General features: G+C 41.8%; 1 protein-coding gene across 6 annotated transcripts in view; it reads right to left on the bottom strand.

Moving 5' to 3' along the window:
• Positions 1–21,738, bottom strand: part of SUSD1 (sushi domain containing 1) — a 133,164-nt gene that overhangs the window by 100,330 nt on the left and 11,096 nt on the right. For all 6 annotated transcript variants that reach the window (XR_011254205.1, XM_069575428.1, XM_069575425.1 and 3 more), the window contains 4 exons: positions 14,753–14,872; positions 12,083–12,238; positions 1,697–1,849; positions 702–881 (listed from right to left, as the gene is read on the bottom strand). Coding sequence is in view for 5 of the 6 variants with exons in the window: in XM_069575428.1 (XP_069431529.1) it covers positions 702–881; positions 1,697–1,849; positions 12,083–12,238; positions 14,753–14,872 (609 nt within the window). In the remaining variant the exon portion in view is untranslated. The remainder of the gene's footprint in view (positions 1–701; positions 882–1,696; positions 1,850–12,082; positions 12,239–14,752; positions 14,873–21,738) is intronic.

Genomic DNA, 21,738 nt, shown 5'->3' with positions numbered 1-21,738 from the left:
TCCTTAATATCATGTATATATAGCCAAAAACTGGTAAAATGATGAAGACAAAAGTAGAAAACAAACCAGAAGCCAACAGCATCACAAAAACAGGAGTGATTAAGCATACAACCTCAGAAACTAGAATTTTGAGTTCAAATGTCAGCTCTATCGCTAGTTCAATAACCTTAAACAAATTACTTTCCATGCCTCAGTTTTTCCATCTGTAAAGTGCGATAATAATAGCACACATTCATAGGGATATTGTAAGGACTGAATGAGTGCTTAGAACAGAACTTAGCACATAGCTCTCTATCAGTGTACATAAAAACATAACTAGATGTCGGTAACATCAGAAAGCCAGAATCATGACTTATTATGAAATACTCAAACCACTCCCATGAAAGTCAGGAATAAGGAAAGAAAGTTCAAAGTCAATACTAATACTTAAACTTTTGCTCTGAAAACACTAGCTAAGTGGTCAGTTAGGAGAAAAACATGACTATTATAAACATGGGAAAATGAAAGATGGAATTATCATCATTAGCAGATGATATTATTCCTTTAAATACCAAGAGAATCAACTGAAAACCTAGTAGAAACAACAAGAAATTATTGGATTTATTTACGTCATTCATTATCCCAAAAAGAGATTTAGAGAGAAATAGGAAAGCAGCCTCCAGATGCTGTAAGCTGGGAAGCTGGACCTTCGGAAAACTCACCTTGGCAGTTTAATTTGGGGGAGTCCCATGTGCCCATGGCCGTGCAGCTGGAAACTGTATCTTGTGAGTCACTGAAGAATCCTTCTTTGCAAGCATAATGAACCTGACTGCCAAGCCTAGAGGTATAATTTCCTATGATATAGCCACCTGGAATCTCAGGAGGGGTCCCACAGTCTATTTCTGAAAATAAATTAATGTCAAACTTGTTACTATATGAACGTATATTTTCAAAATACATAATCTCTTTCCATCTTTATTTTTTCCTCTCTTCCCTTACATATACACACGCGAGTCACATTTTAAAATAGACTGACTCATTTCTACAAGACTTCTGGGCACGTTTCCAACGAGTGTCTCTATTCAATCGTCTGGTCTTCCACAAGTAACAGCACAAAACTGAAAGGATCTGGCAATCAGCTCTCACTAATTTACACTAACTAAAGATAAGCCCATGGGCTTCCCTGGTGACTCAGGGGTAAAGAACCCACCGGCCAATGCAGGAGACGTGAGTTCGATCCCTGAGTTGGGAAGATCCCCTGAAGAAGGAAATGGTAACCCACTCCAGTATCCTTATCTGGGCTACAGTCAACGGGGTTACACAAAAGTCAGACATGACTTAGGGACTAAACAACAATGAAGAGAAGCCTAGCCCAACAAAGTATAACTTTCGTTTTGCACAATATCTTAAAATATATAAGCCTTTATAACTTCCTTGGTAACTTTTGAGATGCTGGTCCTTACCAGATTAGCTGTGTTTACTATCTAATATAATGGTTAATATCTGAATATCTATTGACTACAAAAATCCCTAAAGTTTTTTTTAACTTTAATATAGCCCCCTCTATCATGACTTATTTAATTTTATAGGTTATAAATATGCAAAACACAAATCCCCACCAACATCCTCAACACAGACCCATTGACTTAGGCTCAGAGCAGGAGAGTCATCAATAGACTCTCACCTTCGGATGCTGCATTCTTTGGCAGGAACCCACCTGTGCATAACGTGGCATCTCTGGTTGGATGGAAAGGCACAGGTCCACCTTTTGGCAAGTATCCATCCATACAGTAGCATTCATAGCTCCCACGAGTGTTCACACACCGCCCTCCATACCTGCATCGGCTGGAAACCTCACACTCATCTATGTCTTGAGACCCATACAAGAAGGGAGAGAAAAACAAAAAGGAGAAGAGGGTTGGACATTGTGATAGCCATTTCTTCTTTGTGCTGGGGGATTTAACTTTTCATTTTGTATTGGGGTTAAGCCAATTACCAGTGTTGCAATAGTTTCAAGTGAACAGAGAAGGAACTCGCCCATACATATACTCGTATCCATTCTCCCCCAAACTCCCCTCCCATCCAGGCTGCCACATACACTGAGCAGAGTTCCCTGTACTATACAGTAGGTCCTTGTTGGTTATCCACTTTAAAAACAGCAGTGTGTACATGTCCATCCCAAACTCCCAAACTATCCCCTTCCCTACCCCCCAGCAACCATAAGGTTATTCTGAAAGTTTGTGAGTCTCTGTTTTATAAGTTCATTTATACCATTTTTTTAGATTCCACATATTCAGGATGTTGTGTGCTATTTCTCCTTTTCTGTTTGACTTACTTCACTCAGTGTAACAATCTCCAGGTCCACCCACGTTGCTGCAAATGGCTTTATTTTGTTCTTTTTAACGGCTGAGTAATATTCCATTGTATAAACATGGCACATCTCCTTTATCCATTCTTCCTGATAGCCACTTCTCACATTCTCAATCTACACTTTTAAGTAGATGCATTTGTTTGTAACTGTATCACAAATTTGTTGTACTCCTTAAGAGTTCTTCTCCTGTGTCCATATCATAGGCACCAACAGGTGCTCAATAAATATTTGTCAATGTGTTCTGAAAATTTATAAAAGCCAACAACTATTACCAACTCTCTTGACAAACCAACAAAATGAACCTGAATAAGTATGGTAAAAAAAATAAATTACTATAAAATAAGGCTGGCATCAACTTCATGTTAAAATATCTGAAGAACTCCTAATACAAAACAGCTTAGACCAGAGTGAAAAATGTTTCATGAGCATAAGGCAAGAAGAAAAGAAGCTACTTAGAAGGGTCTCACTAATTTTACCAAGACCAGAAGTGCTTAAAACAGCCTTCAAGAAGGATAAGACATGTTTCTTAGCAGACTTTTCCCTTTGACTAAAGATTGCCAGTGGTAGCAGGTGCAGGAGTAAAAACCACACAATCATTCAGAGGCTGAAAAAAAAGAAATCTTTCTGCAAGTTAGCAGTTTTTCCCCTCAGACTTGGCTTACTGAACAAAATTTAAAGCTTTAGAAACTCCATCAGAGCCACAGACACACCTATTTCACTTAGAGAAAGAAAAGTACCTTAAGTAAAAGGGGACTTTTTCCAAGAACTATCAGGGGGACAGAGGACAGAAGGGGCAGTGTGACTGAAGAAAGTCTGATTGTTCCCAGACTCTGGGATTTCAAAGACCTGTAATTTTGGAAGAACTGATATTGTTGTTGATGTTGTTGTTGTTGTTCAATTACTAAGTCCTGTCCAACTCTTTGCAACCCCGTGGACTTCTAGGCTCCTCTGTCTTCCATTATCTCTCAAAGTTTGCTCAAATTCATGTCCATTGAGGCAATGATGCTATCTAATCATCTCATCCTCTGTTGCCCCCTTCTCTTTTTGCCTTCAGTCTTTCCCATCATCAGAGTCTTTTCCAATGAGTCAGCTCTTTACATCTGGTGGCCAAAGTACTGGAGCTTCAGCTTCAGCATCAGTCCTCCCAGTGAATATTCAGGGCTGATTTCCTTTAGAATTGACCAGCTTGATCTCCTTGTAGTCCAAGGAACTCTCAAGAGTCTTCTCCAGCACCACAATTCAAAAGCATCAATTCTTTAGCACTCAGCCTTTTTCATGGTCCAATTCCCACATCCATACATGAACTACTGGAAAAACCATAGCTTTGACTAGACGGACCTTTGTCAGCAAAGTGATATCTCTGCTTTTTAATATATTGTCTAGGTTTGTCATAGCTTTTTTTCCCCAGGAGTAAAATTCTTTTAATTTCATGATTGCAGTCACTGTATGCAATAATTTGGGAGCCCAAGAAAATAAAATCTGTCACTGCTTCCACTTTTTCCCTTTCTATTTATCATGAAGTGATGGGACTGGCTACCAAGATCTTAGTTCTTAAATACTGAGTTTTAAGCCAGCTTTTTCACTTTCCTCTTTCACCCTCATCAAGTGGCTCTTTAATTCCTCTTCTCTTTGTGCCATTAGAGTTGGTATCTTCTTCATATCTGATGTTGTTGATATTTCTCCTGGCAATCTTGATTCCAGCTTGTGCTTCATCCAGCCTGGCATTTTGCATGATGTACTCTGCATAGTAGTTAAATAGCTGGGTGACAATATACAGCCTTGTCACACTCCTTTCCCAATTTTGAGGCACTCAGTTGTTCCATGTAAGGTTCTAACTGTTGCTTCTTGACCCACATACAAGTTTCTCAGAAGACAAGTCAGGTGGTCTGGTATTCCCATCTCTTTAAGAATTTTCCATTTTGTTGCATTCCACACAAAGACTTTAGTGTAATCAATGAAGAAGAAGTAGATATTTTTCTGGAATTCCCTTGTTTTCTTTATGATCCAACAAATGTTGGCAATCCGGTCTCTGGTTCCTCTGCCTTTTCTAAACTCAGCTTGTACATCTGGAAATTCTAAGTTCACTGCTGAAGCCTCCCTTGAAGGATTCTGAGCATATCCTTGCTAACATATACAATAAGTGCAACTGCAGTTTGAGCATTCTCTGGCATTGCCCTTCTTTGGGACTGGGATGAAAACTGACCTTTTCCAGTCCTGTGGACACTGCTGAGTTTTCCAAATTTGATGGCATATTGAGTGCAGCACTTCCACAGCATCATCTTTTTGGATTTGAAATAGCTCACCTGGAATTCTGTCACCTCCACTAGCTTTGTTCATAGTGATGCTTCCAAGGGCCCACTTGACTTGACACTCCAGGATGTCTGGCTCTAGGTGAGTGACCACACTATCATGGTTATCCAGGTCACTGAGACCTTTTTTGTATAGTTTTCTGTGTTCTTACCACCTCTTCTTAATCTTACCATTTATGTCCTTTATCATGTCCATCCTTGCACAAAATGTTCCCTTGATATCTCCAATTTTCTTGAAGAGATCTCTAGCCTTTCCCATTCTATTGTTTTTCTCTATTTCTTTGCATGGTTCACTTAAGGCCTTCTCATCTCTCCTTGCTGTTCTCTGGAACTCTGAATTCAGTTGGGTATTATCTTCCCCTTTCTCCTTTACCTTTTGCTTCTCTTCTTCCCTCAGCTATTTGTAAAATCTTCTCAGACAACCACTTTGCCTTCTTGCATTTCTTTTCTTTGACCAATATTCTAATTTTCCAGTAAAGTCTTTTTTTTTCCTCAAAAAAACTAACACTATCATTTCATTTAAAAAATAAAAAAGAACGTTTTAACAATGCCCCTGCCCAAAAGGAAGAATATAATCTCAGAATCCTTTCATATTTTTGTTTAGTGATTTTATTAAAATTCACTATAGTCTTTATACTGGTTTGTTTGGTTTGGGGTTTTGGGCCAAGGAATACCTGCCTCGTTGCTAGCTGGTTGTTGTCCGGGAAACAGTAATTCATTCAGTTGCTGGAGGAGACCCAAGGGACCAATTCTGATCAACCTACATCTTTGGGAAACTCTGTGGGAAATGCACTCCAAAGATGGCTGTCAACAACTCTTCCCCTTCCTTTCTTGCCTCTCTTCCCATCAAGAATGGAATCCATTTCCCCTCCTCTTGAGCCGCTCTTGAGACTGGCTTTGTCCAACGGAACTTGGCAGAAGCAACATGGCGCCTGCTCTGGACATCGCCTTAGGCGACGCCTGGCAGCTTCCTCTCTCCCTCAGCTGGAATCCAGTGTCCACGCTACAGAAAACCCAGGCTGCGGTGCTTGGGAGACAGGCCAGTCAGAGAGGCCCTAAGGACGAGATACTGCGTGAAGGAGAGCTAAGGTGGCCTGCTTGACAGCTAGAATCAAGGTCCAGGTGACGCTGGTGGTAAAGAATCCGCCTGCCAACACAGGAGACGCAAGAGACATGGATAGAGCTCCTGGAGTAGGAAATGGCAACCCACTCCAGTATTCTTGTCTGGAAAATTCCACGCCGTGGTCAGAAGAGCCTGGAGAGCTACAGTCCAAAGGGTCGCAAAGAGTCGGACACAACTGCACACACACACACTCCAACCCAGCCGTAGGTGAGAGAGGCTTTCTTTCATCAGCCCAGCCTAGACCAGCCACCACTTGAGTATCTGTACACAAGTGACAAAACCAGCTAGCCACAGAACTGTAGCAAATAATAAATTGTTGTTTTAAACCACTAAATTTGGGGGGCATTGTGGGGTGGGAGGAGTAGAGTTAACTAAGACACTCCTGACATAGGAAGAGATGCTGAAATCCAAATAAGGTGAAGAAGATACTGTATTAATGAAAAAGGGAATTTCTGAGGGGAAAAAAAATGAAGTCTTGGAAATTAAAAGCAAAATATGAATGCCAAAAATAAAAGCTCAATAGAGGCACTGAAAATAAATGCACAAATTTCAACTCAAGGAATTCTCCAAAACACATAGAAAAATTAATTATCTAAGATAGAAATTATGGGACAAAAAAATAATATGAGGACAGACCCCAAACATTCAATATCTATTTAAAAGGAATTACGGAAGAAAATGGAGTAAATATATAAAAATTTAATGTCAAAAAAAACGCTCCAGTTTTGTATTCAAATAAAAAATAGCCTTTTAAGGTGACAGGCATGAATGTTGAAAAATGAGTCATTCTGGGTTTCAAGGGAGAAGAGAAAAATCTATAAACCTCCTGAGAGAAGGGAATAGTAATTTATGAGGAAAAGAGAAGCAATCTGACCCAGGACTTCTTGTCTAAAACACTAAATGCCAGATAGCACAGAAGTAATATGTACAGAGTTCTAAGGAAAGCAGAGCAAAACATTGTGCTATATTTAAGGAAGGGAATGACATTTTAGAACATGAATGATCTCAAGAACCACACTACTGACAAAAAAAAAATCAGAATAAATATTGTCAAGAGAGGAGAAGACATCATAAAACACAACAAAGGGTGGTGAGAAGTGAAACCAGTCAAACAAACATTGCTTTTTGCTCTTTCTTCTACAATGTTGTTAACTTATCTATTTTTGGCTGTGCTGGGTCTTTGTTGCTCTGTGGGCTTTTCCTCTAGTTGCAGCGAACAGGGGCTACTCTCTAGCTGAGGTGTCCAGGTTCCTCATCACCGCAGCTTTTGTTGTTTCGGAGCAGGGAGCACAGGCTCTAGAGACAAGGGCTCTAGGGAGCACAGACTTCAGCAGTTGCAGCTCCCGGGCTCTAGAGCACAAGCTCAATAGTTGTGGCACATGGGCTTGTTTGCCTGTGGGATCTTCCCAGATCAGGGATCAAACCCATGTCTCCTGAATTGGCAGGCAGATTCAACTGAGCCACCAGGCAAACCCAACAAACATTGTTGATAACAAAATCATGGAAGTTTGGGTAACTGTTAAGAAAGGATTCTTAAAATCAATCTCAATCTAGGACAGACTTTAGAAATTATTTCAGCACTCTGTTCCTAGACTGGATCTATCATCTTAGTTTAGTAAGATCCCGCCCCCCCTGAGGAATTTGTAAAATGTGTGTATGTATACATTTTTAACACAGAAACCATTTTCCAGCCTGTCCACCTGCCCCAGATTCCTAAAAAGTAGTGAGTAGGAATAAATTAATTTTTCAGGAGCTACTAAAAATTAAAGGCCCAAGTATTATAAGGCAAAAATGCAGTGGTATGGAAAACACTTGGAGTTTCTAGATACTGATTAGCTCTGTATGAGTCACTGCAGGCATTAATCCATTTGCTTTGTGTACAGTCATTCAACAGCCTAATAACAATAATTGTTATAATGACTATTAATAACGATAACTCCTGCATGTCATCTTGTGCACATCAAGCACTGTTCTAAACACTTTGTTACTTATTAATGATTATTTTCCATCTTATTTATTCTTCACAAAAACCCTGGGAGGTTGATGCTATTATTATCCCCGTTTTACAGATGAAGTAACTGAAGCACAGAATGGTTAACGTGAAGCCATGCAGGTTAAATGGTGGAAAGGCTAGAATCAGAAGCCAGGGGTCTGGCTCCTGAGACCATATCCTTAAACACTACACCACACTGTTTCTTCCTTTACAATCTAATTTTAACATCATCCAATCAATAATTCTCTGTCTTATCCACAGAGATTGTCAGGAACATCAATTGCCTTAAGGAAGTCTAGATGTATTTACCATATATCACTGAGATGACTACGACATGATTTTCACATTTAATCCTCTGCTATTTCCTAATGCTCCCAAAGCCTACCTTTACTAAACTGTTCTAGATCTTGACTGGATAGACATGTTAAGGTCATCACATTAAGCTCAACAGGACAAACTCCCCCACGTAGTGGTAGATTCCATTGGGTCTCCAAGGTTATAACATGTTTGCTTGTGAAGAAAAAAATGTTCTGAGCAACCGTATTAACATAGTTAACTAATCAAGGGAGAAAATTCCCTATGCCTCATTCTATATATAAGATTATTTAACTTTATCCACAGCCAGAACCATACTTTGGTAGAAAATAAAGCAAAACCGAGCAGGACACTCTGGCCTCATCCCAGAGCCCTGATGTTCTATATTTAAAATTCTTTCATGGATTTGAAAGTCGAACAGACCCAGGTTGGAGAATTGATTCTGCTACCTACTAGTTGTACTAATGTCTGTTCTTTAACCTTTCCAAACCACTTCTGAAAAATGAAGTTAATTATAGTAGGGTTTTTTGGCACAGATTAAATAAAACATGTGGAAAGCACTTAACACAGTGCCTGCTTGATCTTTGGTCCTCAACACTTGTTAGCCAATTTGTGAATGGGCCTCGCTTCTCTACTGACTCAGCTCTCCCTAGAGCACAAGCCACTCCTTCATAACCCACGCCTGACCCTGACCATGAACAATGAGCATGCACACGTACACATCCTTGCAGGAGGTTCTTGGCTAGAGGCAGGGGAGTGGCCACACGGCTTGATTTAAATGCTAGATTTCAGTTCAGTTCAGCAGCTCAGTCATGTCCGACTCTTTGTAACCCCATGAACCTCAGCACGCCAGGCCTCCCTGTCCATCACCAACTCCTGGAGTCCACCCAAACCCATGTCCATTGAGTCAATGATGCCATCCAACCATCCCATCCTCTGTCGCCCCCTTCTCTTCCTGCCCCCAATCCCTCCCAGCATCAGGGTCTTTTCCAATCAGTCAGCTCTTCGCATGAGGTGGCCAAAGCATTGGAGTTTCAGCCTCAACATCAGTCCTTCCAATGAACACCCAGGACTGGTCTCCTGTAGGATGGACTGGTTGGATTTCCTTGCAGTCCAAGGGACTCTCAAGAGTCTTCTCCAACGCCACAGTTCAAAAGCATCAATTCTTCGGTGCTCAGCTTTCTTCATAGTCCAACTCTCACATCCATACATGACCACTGAATAAACCATAGCCTTGACTAGACGGACCTTTGTTGGCAAAGTAATGTCTCTGCTTTTTAATATGCTGTCTAGGTTGGTCATAACTTTCCTTCCAAGGAGCAAGTGTCTTTTAATTTCACTGCTGCAATCGCCATCTGCAGTGATTTTGGAGCCCAGAAAAACAAAGTCAACCACTGTTTCCACTGTTTCCCCATCTATCTGCCATGAAGTGATGGGACTGGATGCTATAATCTTAGTTTTCTGAATGTTGAGTTTTAACTCTCTTCTTTCCTTTAAATGCTCTAAAACAGAGGGCACAGTCCCTCCTCAAACGCCAAATTCAGCTCAGAAACCTATATCTTAGGAAGCCACATTAGAGGAACACAAACACCCATTTAAGATGGAGACTGTTATTGATATTATCCAGTGTTGGCAAGGATGTGAAGAAATGAAGACCATCACGAGGGACAGCAACGCCTTTGTCCAGGCCTCCGGCATTTTGGAATGCCCTCATGCTGCAAGCGCCATGGAGCTTCTTCCTCTGGGTTGTGGCTCATCACAAAGTTTCCAGGATCGCCAGGAGTCATTCCAGGGGCAGCCTGGGGACCAGAACGTCTGTGGGTTCTCCAGCACCAGAACTGCTGCAGCTCAGCCCTCATCCATACTCAGTGACATCCAAGGAGGCCTACCTGCAACAGCTCCTGAACTTGACTTGAACCCTGCAGAGCACAATGAACACCAAGTCCCAGGAATTTCTCAGAATTCAAGAACTGGGATTTATACTCTTCTGGTTCCAGGCAAGCACTGGATAACTGCTAATACCCCCAAACTTGCTAAAGCTTCTGCCCTACCTAAAGTCCACTGGTGTTTCTGTGAAACTGTGACTCTGCAAGAAACTCAGTGTCATCAAGAAAAGTCATCCATCAGGTTTTACAAAGTAATAAATAAAGGCCTCAAAAAAAAAAAAGTAATGGGAATAACTGCCATTGGATATGGGGTTTCTTTTGAGGGTTAAAGGGAGGTTCTAAAATTGAGTAGTGGAGATTGTTGCACAACTATTTTGAATTATACTGAAAACCACTGAATTGTACCTTTTAAAAGAGGGCATTTTGTGGTTAAATGAATTATACCTCAGTTTTTTTTTTAAAGGGGAAGGTCACTAAATAATTATAAGAAGTAGAATAAATAGAAGCAGAGCCTAGATAAGGATTTTGTTCCAGGAAGGTCAGTTCTTCCTAAGCTGACATCTATTTGGCCCTTGCATATAATATTTCTTTTCTTCCTTTTTCTTCTTCATACCCTTTAAAAAACATAATGCATCCTTGGAAACTATACTGAAACATACTGTTACAAAATTTTTCCTGTCAAACTCCCACAGACTTGAAAACACAATTTCAGGTGTTAAGCCCTCCGGAAAGCACCGCATCTCTCACCCACTTCCAAGGTAAGTGCCTCCAAGGATTCCAGACTCTGGAAAGTGCCCTCTGCTTACCCATGACTAATACATTATACTGAAATTAGCTATCCGCCACCACCTCCTACTAACACATCCTTGGCACGTAGGAAGCGCATGAAAAATGTATATTGAATGAACCATCATCTTCCAAGTGTTTTTTTTAAGGCACCTAATTTAATTCCGCAACACTGCACTTCTGCAATCATGTAACAAGTAATTTGCTACCTAAAACAACAAGATATTATAAAATGTTTTCTCTGAGGGAACGTGCTCATTCATGCCAAGAATAAGTCAAATGTACCCTTTGAGGGACTTTTACCTTGGTACAGGTCAAGAGGGAGAATGAATCAGAGCTTCAGAACCCGCGGTTCCTGGGAAAAAGATAAAAAATGCTCTCCTCTCTCGTGTCTCCCCCAAACCTTTAAATATCACAAAGCTTTTTAAGAAGAGTCATTGTGCCTGCTAAGTCGCTCCTGTCCTGTCCAACTCTTTGTGATGCTATGGACTATAGCCTGCCAGGTTCCTCCGTCCATAGGATTCTCCAGGCAAGAATACCGGAGTGGGTTGCCATGACCTCCTCAAGAAGAATCATTAAGTCCACACAAAACCATCTTAGAACCAGGAGTCTTTTCTTGCCTTTCCTCCTCATTACTGTTTCAAAGATTTCCTTAGAAAATCCAAGAGCTATATTATCATGACATATAATCATGAAAATAATAACAGGAGCTGCTGAAAATTAGGAGGCCTTTGCCCACCCCTTTTATTTGACCAACATATGTCCAAAACCTGACCTTCAAAGCTACTGAAATCCTAAAAGTTGTGCTCCTCACTCAGCTTATTCCTCCAGGAGACAAGCCCACAACTCTAATAGGTGCATTACAGAGCTCATCCCTGGGGCAGTGTGCACAGAGTTGGCGAGTACCACAGTCCCTCCAAAGATGGCACACCATCTCGAAGAATCTCTCCTTGCTGTTTGTTATGAAACATTTCAGACACACAGAGCAAGCAAAAGAATATTACAGTCTCCCCTAGTTCTACCTCCACCCCCAAGATTCAACAATCATTCACATTTTGCCATTTAAAGTATCTTATAGATAAACACTACACCAGAAGCTTCATAATAACACTCCTAGATACTTTAGCATGCAGCTCCCAAAATAAGAATATTATCCTAAAATACTACAATACAGCTATTCCTTCTAACAAAATGAACACTAATTCCCTGATACTAACTAATACTCAGGCCATGTCCAAATACCCCCCATCCTCCACATCCCAGGTACCAGGTACCCTCGGCCATCACCGCATTGCCATCTGCAACCCCCTTCCTGAGTACCTGTGCAATAGGTGCCGTCATTGGGGATGAATGTCTTGTTGTTGTTTGTGGCTCGATATCCTTCCAGGCAAATGCAATAAAAGCCTCCGGGTGTGTTGTGGCAAGATGTATGGTTCCCACAGACCACACTGGCTCCAAACTGGCACTCATCTTTATCTGTAGGTACATTGAGACAAAGGACAGAAAGGGCTGTCACGCCATACCATGATCAACCACCCAGACTGTTCTCCTGTGCTATGGACTTGGGAATCAATATTCTACGACAACAGCAGAAAGATCTATTTCCCCAGCCTCTCCTCCACTCACTATACTTCTCAAACTCCGGAACATGGGCTCCTCATCTCATGCCAAGTGCATACGAAACCACAAGAGAAACTCAACATCTCATTCTGATAGCCCATCCTACTTGAAGACGGGGAGATGGAGATGCTTTTTGAACTTCTCACACTTAAAAAGATCTTGTCATAGGCCTGGGGGGAAAAATCCAGCAGAATCCCACTTTTCCAGCTCAGCCATTCTCTTGCCTTTTTTTACAAAAATCAAAGTAGAATGATTTTGCATCCAATGATTAACTGGAAAATTTGTTACTTCTGAGTCACCAGGACACACAATGGAATTAGTGCTCAAGCCTCATCCGGGGGCAGGGCTAATACAGTGGCAGGAGCAGCTCCTGCTGATCGTTAGTGATCCATATAAACAATGTTAATCACCCAGTGAGGAGGGGCTGGAACCTGGATGCGTGATGAGACCACAGGACCTGCCGTGACTATTTCTAATTCAATCATTTGACACTGATGAACGTAAACCTCCCTCCTGTCCTCCAGCCCAGGGGTCAGCAAACTTTTTCTGTCCAAGGCCGGTCATGGGTCTCCGTACTTTGGATCATAAAAGCGCAGTGAGTCAGTAAACAAATTAAGACCCTATTACAAAAACAGGCAGCAATGAAGTCTGGCCCCCAGGTTAGAGTTCACTCACTCTGCCTTAGACTGTACCATCAGAGGGAACTCCTGTGACCAATTTCTCTTACATCCCTTGAGAGGTGATCTATCCAGCTGGTTTTTGGGGGGGAGGATATCATCTGCTGAGGGACTGGAGTTTTTTGTCTGTCACTTACTGTTTTATTACATTACTGGTCCCCTCACAACAGTTCAATTGCCTCTCACAATTGCACACAATTCCTGCTAACCCAAGAGCACTCCACACTCCGTTCAAAATATGGTAGGTTTTTTCTTTCCTTTTCCTTATATCATCTTTTTAAAATTTAATTAAATCTATTCATCATTAAAACTATCTGTGGTTAAACGATCTAAGAATACAGAGAGGCCAAATGGACCCTCAAGCCATAGCTAGGTCAAGTGTCCAGTCTGGCTTACTACGCAGGGCACAGGGCTTTCAGATACAAGCCCACCTGCCCATAAGATGGAATATTCCTTTGCTACTGTTCCTGAGGCACGTCTCCCCTGCAGACTTCATCAGAAGGGACATATGGGTTTGTAGGGAATTCTAGAGTTCTTAGGTCCCATGACTTAGCACTACATCTGTAATCTTACCTGCTACCTATGGTGTGGTCTCAGCACACCAATTATTGGAATATGAAGTATATAGAGTTTGTATCCTAAACAGAGAGGGTCAGGGAGGCCCAACTCCAGCCTGCAGGAACAAGCAAAGTTGTGTGATTGTGAAAACATGTACCTGTGAAGTAGAATATGAGTTTTTGAACTCAGGATTTAATTGTTAATTTTTTTTAGGAAACAAACAAGCAAACAAAACCAAAGATACCACAGTAAGGTGGTATATACTATCAATCCGCAGCTACAAGGTAAAACTATCCATATATTCACTGCAGGTAACATGGATGCTGGGAGAAAACCATGATTATCCTAACATCCATTACAGTAAAGTTGCTATGGAACTCTCTCTCTCTCTCTGAACTGGGCTTGACACTGGATATTATCTGACTCCTATGGCATGGTGCCATCACCCCACTCCAGTACTCTTGCCTGGAAAAGCCCATGGATGGAGGAGCCTGGTAGGCTGCAGTCCATGAGGTCGCGAAGAGTCGGACATGACTGAGCGACTTCTCTTCCCCTCCCTTTCCCTATGGCATGGTGGATTCTCTGAGACAAAAAATTATTTCAGATACTTCTAGTCTAAAGGTATTTGTATTTCTGTAAGTCATCCAAGAGCTTAAAGGGTCACAACTACAAAAAACTTGAAGGATGGATTTTGGTAGACATAAGACTCAAAGAAACAGTATTTCACCTATCAGCCAGAAAAGTTCAATAGGCAATTGTGCTTTGTTTTTCCTCATGGTTCTAATAAAAATAGTTTTCTGTCAAAACAACTCGAGGAATTTAAAAAGACAATACTCACTCAAATTGCTAAGTTAAACCCAAGACTTAAAACCAGATTTCATATCTGTGTTAGGTCAGAGAGTTCCCAGAGATTCAAGTTCAGTGACCTCTAACGTGAGGGATAATTCCTTGTAAACACTAAAGAAAGGACATATCCAAACACGAAAACAGAGACTTACTGTAATTGACAAAACTTCTTATAATAAAAGCACATGAACAATAGCAATGTTTGCCCCCCCAGGGACACCAACTCTTTAATACTGGAGAATCTTGTTTCTTGATGAAGTTTTCAACTTAGCCAAGAGTCAGAACTTACCAATACAATGAGTCCTCCCATTGCCCACAAATCCATATTTGCAGATACAGATGCTCATCCTTTCTCTTTTCAAGCAGGTAGCATGTTCATGGCAAGTGGCACAGATATCCGAATGGAAATCTGAATCATAAATTGCACATATCAGGAAAAGAACATTTCAGTCACGTACTCCAGATGAGTCACATTTTTGGTAGCAGACATTTACAATGGAGAACCAGCATTTGAATACCAAAATTATAAAGGGTAGATTTTATTCCATACTGTTCATACTGTTCATGGGGGGTTCTCATAGCAAGAATACTGGAGTGGTTTACCATTTCCTCCTCCAGGGGACCAATTTTGTCATTCTGCTAAAGCCTTTGTGTGGTTCACAACAAACTGTAGAAAATTCTTAAAGAGATAGGAATACCAGACCACCTTATCCGCCTCCTGAGAAACCTGTATGCAGGTAAAGAAACAACAGAACTTGACATGGAACAATGGACTGGTTCCAAATTGGGAAAGGAGTACGTCAAGGCTATATATTGTCACCCTGCTTGTTTAACTTCTACGCAGAATATATCATGCAAAATGCCGGGCTGGATGAGGCACAAGCCAGAATCAAGACTGCAGGGAGAAATACCAATAACATCAAAAATGCAGATGATACCACTCTAATGGCAGAAAGCGAAGAGGAATTACAGAGCCTCTTGATGAGGATAAAAGAGGAGAATGAAAAGGTTGGCTTAAAACTCAACATTCAAAAAACTAAGATCATAGCATCAGATCCCATCACTTCATGGTAAATAGGAGAAAAGTGGAAGCAGGGACAGATTTTATTTTCTTGGGTTCAAAAATCACTGCAGATGGTGACTGCAATCATGAAATTAAAAGACACTTGCTCCTGAGAAGAAAAGTTATGACAAATCTAGACAGTATGTTAAAAAGCAGAGACATCACTTTCCTAACAAAGGTCTGTCTAGTCAAAGCTATGGTTTTTCCAGTAGTTATGTATGGGTGTGAGAGCTGGATTATAAAAAAGGCTGAGCACCCAGGAATCGATGCTTTTGAATTGTGGTGCTGGATAAGACTCCTGAGAATCCACTGTACTGCAAGGAGATGAAACCAGTCATTTCTAAAGGAAATCAACGCTGAATATTCATTGGAAGGACTGATGCTGAAGTTGAAGCTCTAATACTTTGGCCATGTGATGCCAAGAACTGACTCATTGAAAAAGACTCTGATGCTGGGAAAGATTGAAGGTAAAAGGAGAAAAGGGCAGCAGAGGATGAGATGGTTGGATAGCATCACTAACTCAGTGGACATGAGTCTGAGCAAACTCTGGGAGACAGTGAAGGACAGGGAAGCCTGGTGTGCTGCAGTCCATGGGGTGGCAAAGAGTTGGACATGACTTAGTGACTGAAGAACAATGAAAGACCTTATTTCACCCTTAGAAATCTGCAGAGGTTGCCCACTGCCCACAGAGTAGAGTGCAAATTCTTCCACCTGGTATTCAGCACTTCCCTAAGTGTAACCCTAGACTAACTCCTATAAGCCTCAATGCTTCCAAACTCAAATACACGGTGATCTCCAGGAAAGAGGCCAACTGCTCTTTCCCACACAAACATGCTACCCACTGTCTTAGTCCATGCCCTAGTCAAGATGTTCCTTCATCTGGAATGTCTATCCTTCCCTCTCTGGCCAACTAATACCTATTCTCATTTCAAGACCCAGCTTAAATATCACACTCTCCCTAGGGTGGTCCTCATTCCCTCATTCTTTAGGAAAATTTAATGTATCTTCCTCTGTGCTCTCCTAATGCTTATACATTCCCATATCAACCATGTTAATTTGTCAATATATTCTATTCCACCTCTGTCTTCCCAGCTGGTTATTATGAATGAGCTTCTCAAGGACAGGAATTATGTCATTTGCCCACATATCACTATGGTAGGGTAAAAACATTCAATATATTTTTATTGACCAACTGGATAAAGGCACCTGCAGTCCTACTGCCTACAACTTAAAAAGCAATGGGGAAATTCCCTGGGCATTAGGACTCCATGCTTCTACTGCAGGGGCATAGGTTCAATCCCTGGTGGGGGAATTAAGATCCTGCAAGCTGTGCAGCATGACCAAAAAATAAATGAAATAAACTACAATAGTTATTTTTAAAAAGAAGCAAATGGAGGGGAGAGGTACTCATCTACTGCCCTATCCATTTTCCTTTTAGGGAAAAAGTAGCAAATGTGTTTTAAATGTCAGTGAGATAATAACCAGTCCCAGGAGGATCACCAGATCCCAATTATTTAGATAAGCAGCAAAAATGTTTGGGGCTAAAATTCCTGAAACATCCAGATCTACCAGATGGTGATACATGGCCCAAGATCAAACAAGAATTTCTAGCCGAGGTTCTGTGGGAACATTACATTGCACTCCCAGTGTCTGTAATATCAGGAGTTGACCTAGGAGGGAGAACATTTCAGCATGGAATTTCACCTTAGTCTTGGCTCCATTACTACCCCGGTAATAAAGACTTAGCCCACAGACTGCTCTAGGCATCAAACTAACTGAGAAAGGGAGATATACAAATATTCTTAATCAGGCTTATTTTTTATTTTTTAAAACAAAATACAACACAAAAATGAGACAAGCCAGGCTTATCACTAAGAAGTACTAAATTAACCATAGGATATTAACAAATTTTATTATATCCCAAACTTTAAAGAAAAATGCAACAAATTTTAAAAAGTAGAAATTATAAAGGTCATACTGACTGCTGCTGCTGCTGCTAAGTCACTTCAGTCGTGTCCGACTCTGTGCAACCCCATAGACGGCAGCCTACCAGGCTCCCCCGTCCCTGGGATTCTCCAGGCAAGAACGCTGGAGTGGGTTGCCATTTCCTTCTCCAATGCATGACAGTGAAAAATGAAAGTGAAGTCGCTCAGTCGTGTCCAACTCTTCGCCACCTCATGGACTGCAGCCTACCAGGCTCCTCTGCCCATGGGATTTTCCAGGCAAGAGTACTGGAGTGGGGTGCCATTGCCTTCTCCCATGTAATAATATAATAAAATTACAAGATAAAACATAAGACTTGCATCCCCAAAAGTAAGCCTTCTTGTAAACTACAGAACAGTCTCCTAAATAATTATTGGAGCAAAGAGGATATCAACATTGAAATGTTTAATACCAGACATAAAAGCTTATCTACTTCAGAAAAGCTGAGTTTGGCATGTTTTTATATACTTTAAAGAAAAAAAAGAAAAGCAGGCAGCCAGGGGATGGGGGGAAATAGAATTTTAATGCAAGAAGCTTGAAGAAAGAAAAATCAAATAGAGGCTGTGGGATAGGGGAGTTAGGACTTAGTAAAAAGATGTTGAAGAATTAGAAAATATATTCAAATTCATTGAAAACACTTTTGCCAAGGTCAGCCCATCCACCATAATGACTAGTAGTCAAATTCAAGATTGGTAAAGAAAAAAAAGACTATATACAAACATACAACTAAAATACATAAACAATTTCTTTTAAATTACAAATGAAAGACTTTCAATTAAACACAGCAGACGTAACACACTCACAACCCTCCACCCCCAAATTTTAAAATGACATTAAAGGATCATGAAAGTATAAACCCTGGGAGAGAAGATGACAGCAAGCCAAGGACGCTGACAATATTTCAGAAGATGAAAGAGACGGACATGCAGGAACTGACTGAGAGGAAGAATTAAAAGGAAAGAAAAAAGAAAGGAAGAAAGGGAGAAAGGAAGAAAGAGGGAGGGAGGGAGGGGAAAAAAAGAATAATAAAAATAAATAAAAGTCAACCTGAAAGGCTCAGGAATGAGGTCCCTAAGTGCCTCAGACGGCAAACATAAAGGGTAGGGCCCGAGAGTTTAAGGAACAAGTGGAAAATATGGAGGAGTAGCTAAATGCCCAGATCCTCTAACTGACCTTGGCATAAGATGGAACTTTGCAACCTGGAAAAATGCACCAGGAAGGTTCCAGTTATATGAGCAACAGACAGAGCTGAAGGGAGAGATTAGTTCCCACACTAAATGTCCACCAATATGGGGTAAATCTATTTAACCGTTTTTAATACACAAGACGTGTGCCAGGCTACCAAAGGCTTCCCATACCACCTGCAGAAGAGAAAGTGGTTTCCAGAGAAAGGGGGACCGCAACGGAAGCCTCTTGTTCAGCCATAATTAGCCCACTCTGCAGGGCCGAGTAGGGAGAGCCTCTGAGTGCTAATTGCTTGTGGGACCAGGAGTGGGGAAGAAACCTATCCTAAAGAAAGGGGTAGGAAGTACAACCTCAATACAAGGAAAGGCAGGGGTTGGGGTGGGTTTGGGGCTGCTTCTGACCACACAATAGTGTCCATTGATCAATAGCTCCTAACTCAGTTAGGAATCACTAGAGGGCTTCTCTTGAGGTCCAGTGGCTGAGACTGCCTACCAATGCGGGGGACACCGGCTCCAGCCCTGGTCCTGGAAGATTCCACATGCTGGGGAACACTCAGCCTCTGTGCCACAATGACGGAGCCCGAGCCCGAGCTCCAGAGCCTGAAATCCACGACTACCGAGATCACGGGCGGCAGCTACGGGAGCCCAGGAGCCTGTGGGCTCTGCAACAAGAGAAGCCACCACAATCAGCCACCACAACGAGAAGCCAGAGCACCGTAGCAGAATAGCCCCTGCTCACTGCAACTAGAGAGAGCCTGTGCGCAGCAACAGAGACACAGCACAACGGAAAAGTGATTAATTAATTTTAGAAAAGAACCACTGGAGAAAAGCATAAATGTACACAATTAGTTTACAAAGTGATTTTAAAATTTAACAATGTTAAATTTTGCAGACATTAATCACATATTTATTCCTTTATTCCTTCCTGAAAAAAAAAAGTGTTAGCTGTTCAGTCTGTTTTTTACTGTTACGTGATGAATTACTCCAAAACTTAGCCACTAAAATAGTAATAAACATTTATAGTCACACAAACACCGAGAATCACTGGAGACAAAGTAACCAATTCAACCCAGTTTGAATACTAAAAGTCCCCTGTCCCAGGAAACCCCTCAGTTTGGTGCAAACCAAGATAATTGGTCACCCTATTTGGAGAGCTTGTTAAAACAGAATCCGAAGTGTTGGGTTTGGGTGTGGGCAGGGCCTAAGAATCTGCATTTCTAAGAAGCTCCCAGATGGACCACACTACCAGCAGCACTGAAGTGAAAGTTGCTCACTCGTGTCTGACTCTTTGCAACCCCATGGGCTGCACAGTCCATGGAATTCTCCGGGCCAGAATACTGGAGTGGCTAGCCTTTCCCTTCTCCAGGGGATCTTCCCAACCCAGTGATTGAACCCAGGTCTCCCACACTGCAGGTGGATTCTTTACCAGCTGAGCCACTGGAAGTCTCACTCTACATCAAGGACCCTGGGGAAAGAAAAGGCAATACCAAAGACATCTTTCATCAAGTCTGGACTGAGGCGCAGCACAGCCGTGGGACCAACATGACAGAGAGAATAACCCAACAGAATCCTCCAGGCCCGTGCCCAGGTCACTGTGCCTTTGCTATTACCTGGGGACAGGGGTGGCAAGAGGAACTGGGTCAAGGCGCAGCTTCACAGCCACATCAAGGATGATGTGACTACTGTCTTCAGCAGATTCTGCTTAGGAGAGCAGAGAGGTTGCTGTGACACAGTAACTGAGGTGACTACTACAGAGGTGAGGGACACCCCCCACACACCTTCCCCTTGGCCTAGGGATGCCTAGAATTACTGGCAGAGCAATAGGAGAATGCAAACCCTAGCAAAAAAGTCTAAGCGGATACACCTGACATGTGCTCTTCGTTACTACTACTGTGTCTCTCAGCTGAGGGCTGCCACCCTAGATTCACTTCCCTTCTCTACTCTGCAGTGACTAAGTCAGCTAAAACTACATCCAACAATGAGAGCACCAGTGTCTCAGTCCCAGTTGGAGTTTTCTCTCTTGCTCCCTGATTCTGGGATCGTAGGCAAGGAAACTGTCAGAGATCTGGTTTTAATCTTTCAGATGGAGATCACGTTTCGAGGACTAAATGAGAAATATCAGTGCTTCAGGAGCTTTCAAGCACTAGACAAAGAGCTAATTTCCATGAATATTTATATCTCTTTCCATAGATATTGTTATTGTTGTTAGAAACAAGTCATGCATGAGACAGTGCCTGGTCTGAGACACCCTGGTTCAGAGCAGGGTTAAGACAGATCACTTCGGCTACAATTCTAGCTTGGCCATTAACTAGCTGAGGAATCCTTGACAATCCTGTGCCTCAGTTTCCTGTAAATCTGTAATCCGAGGATGAAAATAAACCTACAGGCTGTTTCGTGGGTTGAAGAGTAAATGAGTTCGTCTGCGTAAAGCAATTAGAATATGTTAGGCGTTATTGTAACATCCACGCAACAGCTCTTCGTTAATGAATAAATGAAGGTACTGACAACTAGCCAGCTTCCAATTATACTAATAAAGAGTCATGGAGAGCTGCACTGATGCAAAAACCCAAAGGAATATCGTGTAGACAGATGCCTACCTATTCAGGGGGTTGATATTCTGGGAACCATAGTACCTTCACTTCCTTGTTCACTCCCTGCCCACCTCCCACATCCTCTAGCCTTCTGAGTAACATCTGACTCAGAAGTTGTAAGTTCAGCTTTCTCATCCTTTCAGCTCTGCTTACCTCTCCCTCCTCTCCATGTCACACTGCACACATGGACACCTAGACCTCGGGATGGAGTGGAGGCTGCCAGCCCGTATTTCAAAATTCAAGCAACAACTTACATGCACCCTTGAAACAACAGCAGATGGACTGTGACAAAGCATATTTTGTCCACTGTCAAGGGAAGAAGGAAGTTTAAAAAGCACAAATGGAGTGCTTGGATTCAAATCATAATCTACTCCCCAGCCATTCACCAAACAAGCCCACTGCACAACCTGCCTGAAATCCTGTCTCTCAAACTCATGGAGACATGTGGAAACAG

This window comes from Ovis canadensis, chromosome 2, assembly GCF_042477335.2.
Source record: "Ovis canadensis isolate MfBH-ARS-UI-01 breed Bighorn chromosome 2, ARS-UI_OviCan_v2, whole genome shotgun sequence".
Classification (NCBI taxonomy): domain Eukaryota; kingdom Metazoa; phylum Chordata; class Mammalia; order Artiodactyla; family Bovidae; genus Ovis; species Ovis canadensis.
Note: the sequence above shows the minus strand (reverse complement) of the source record. Positions and strands in the feature narration are given on the sequence as shown.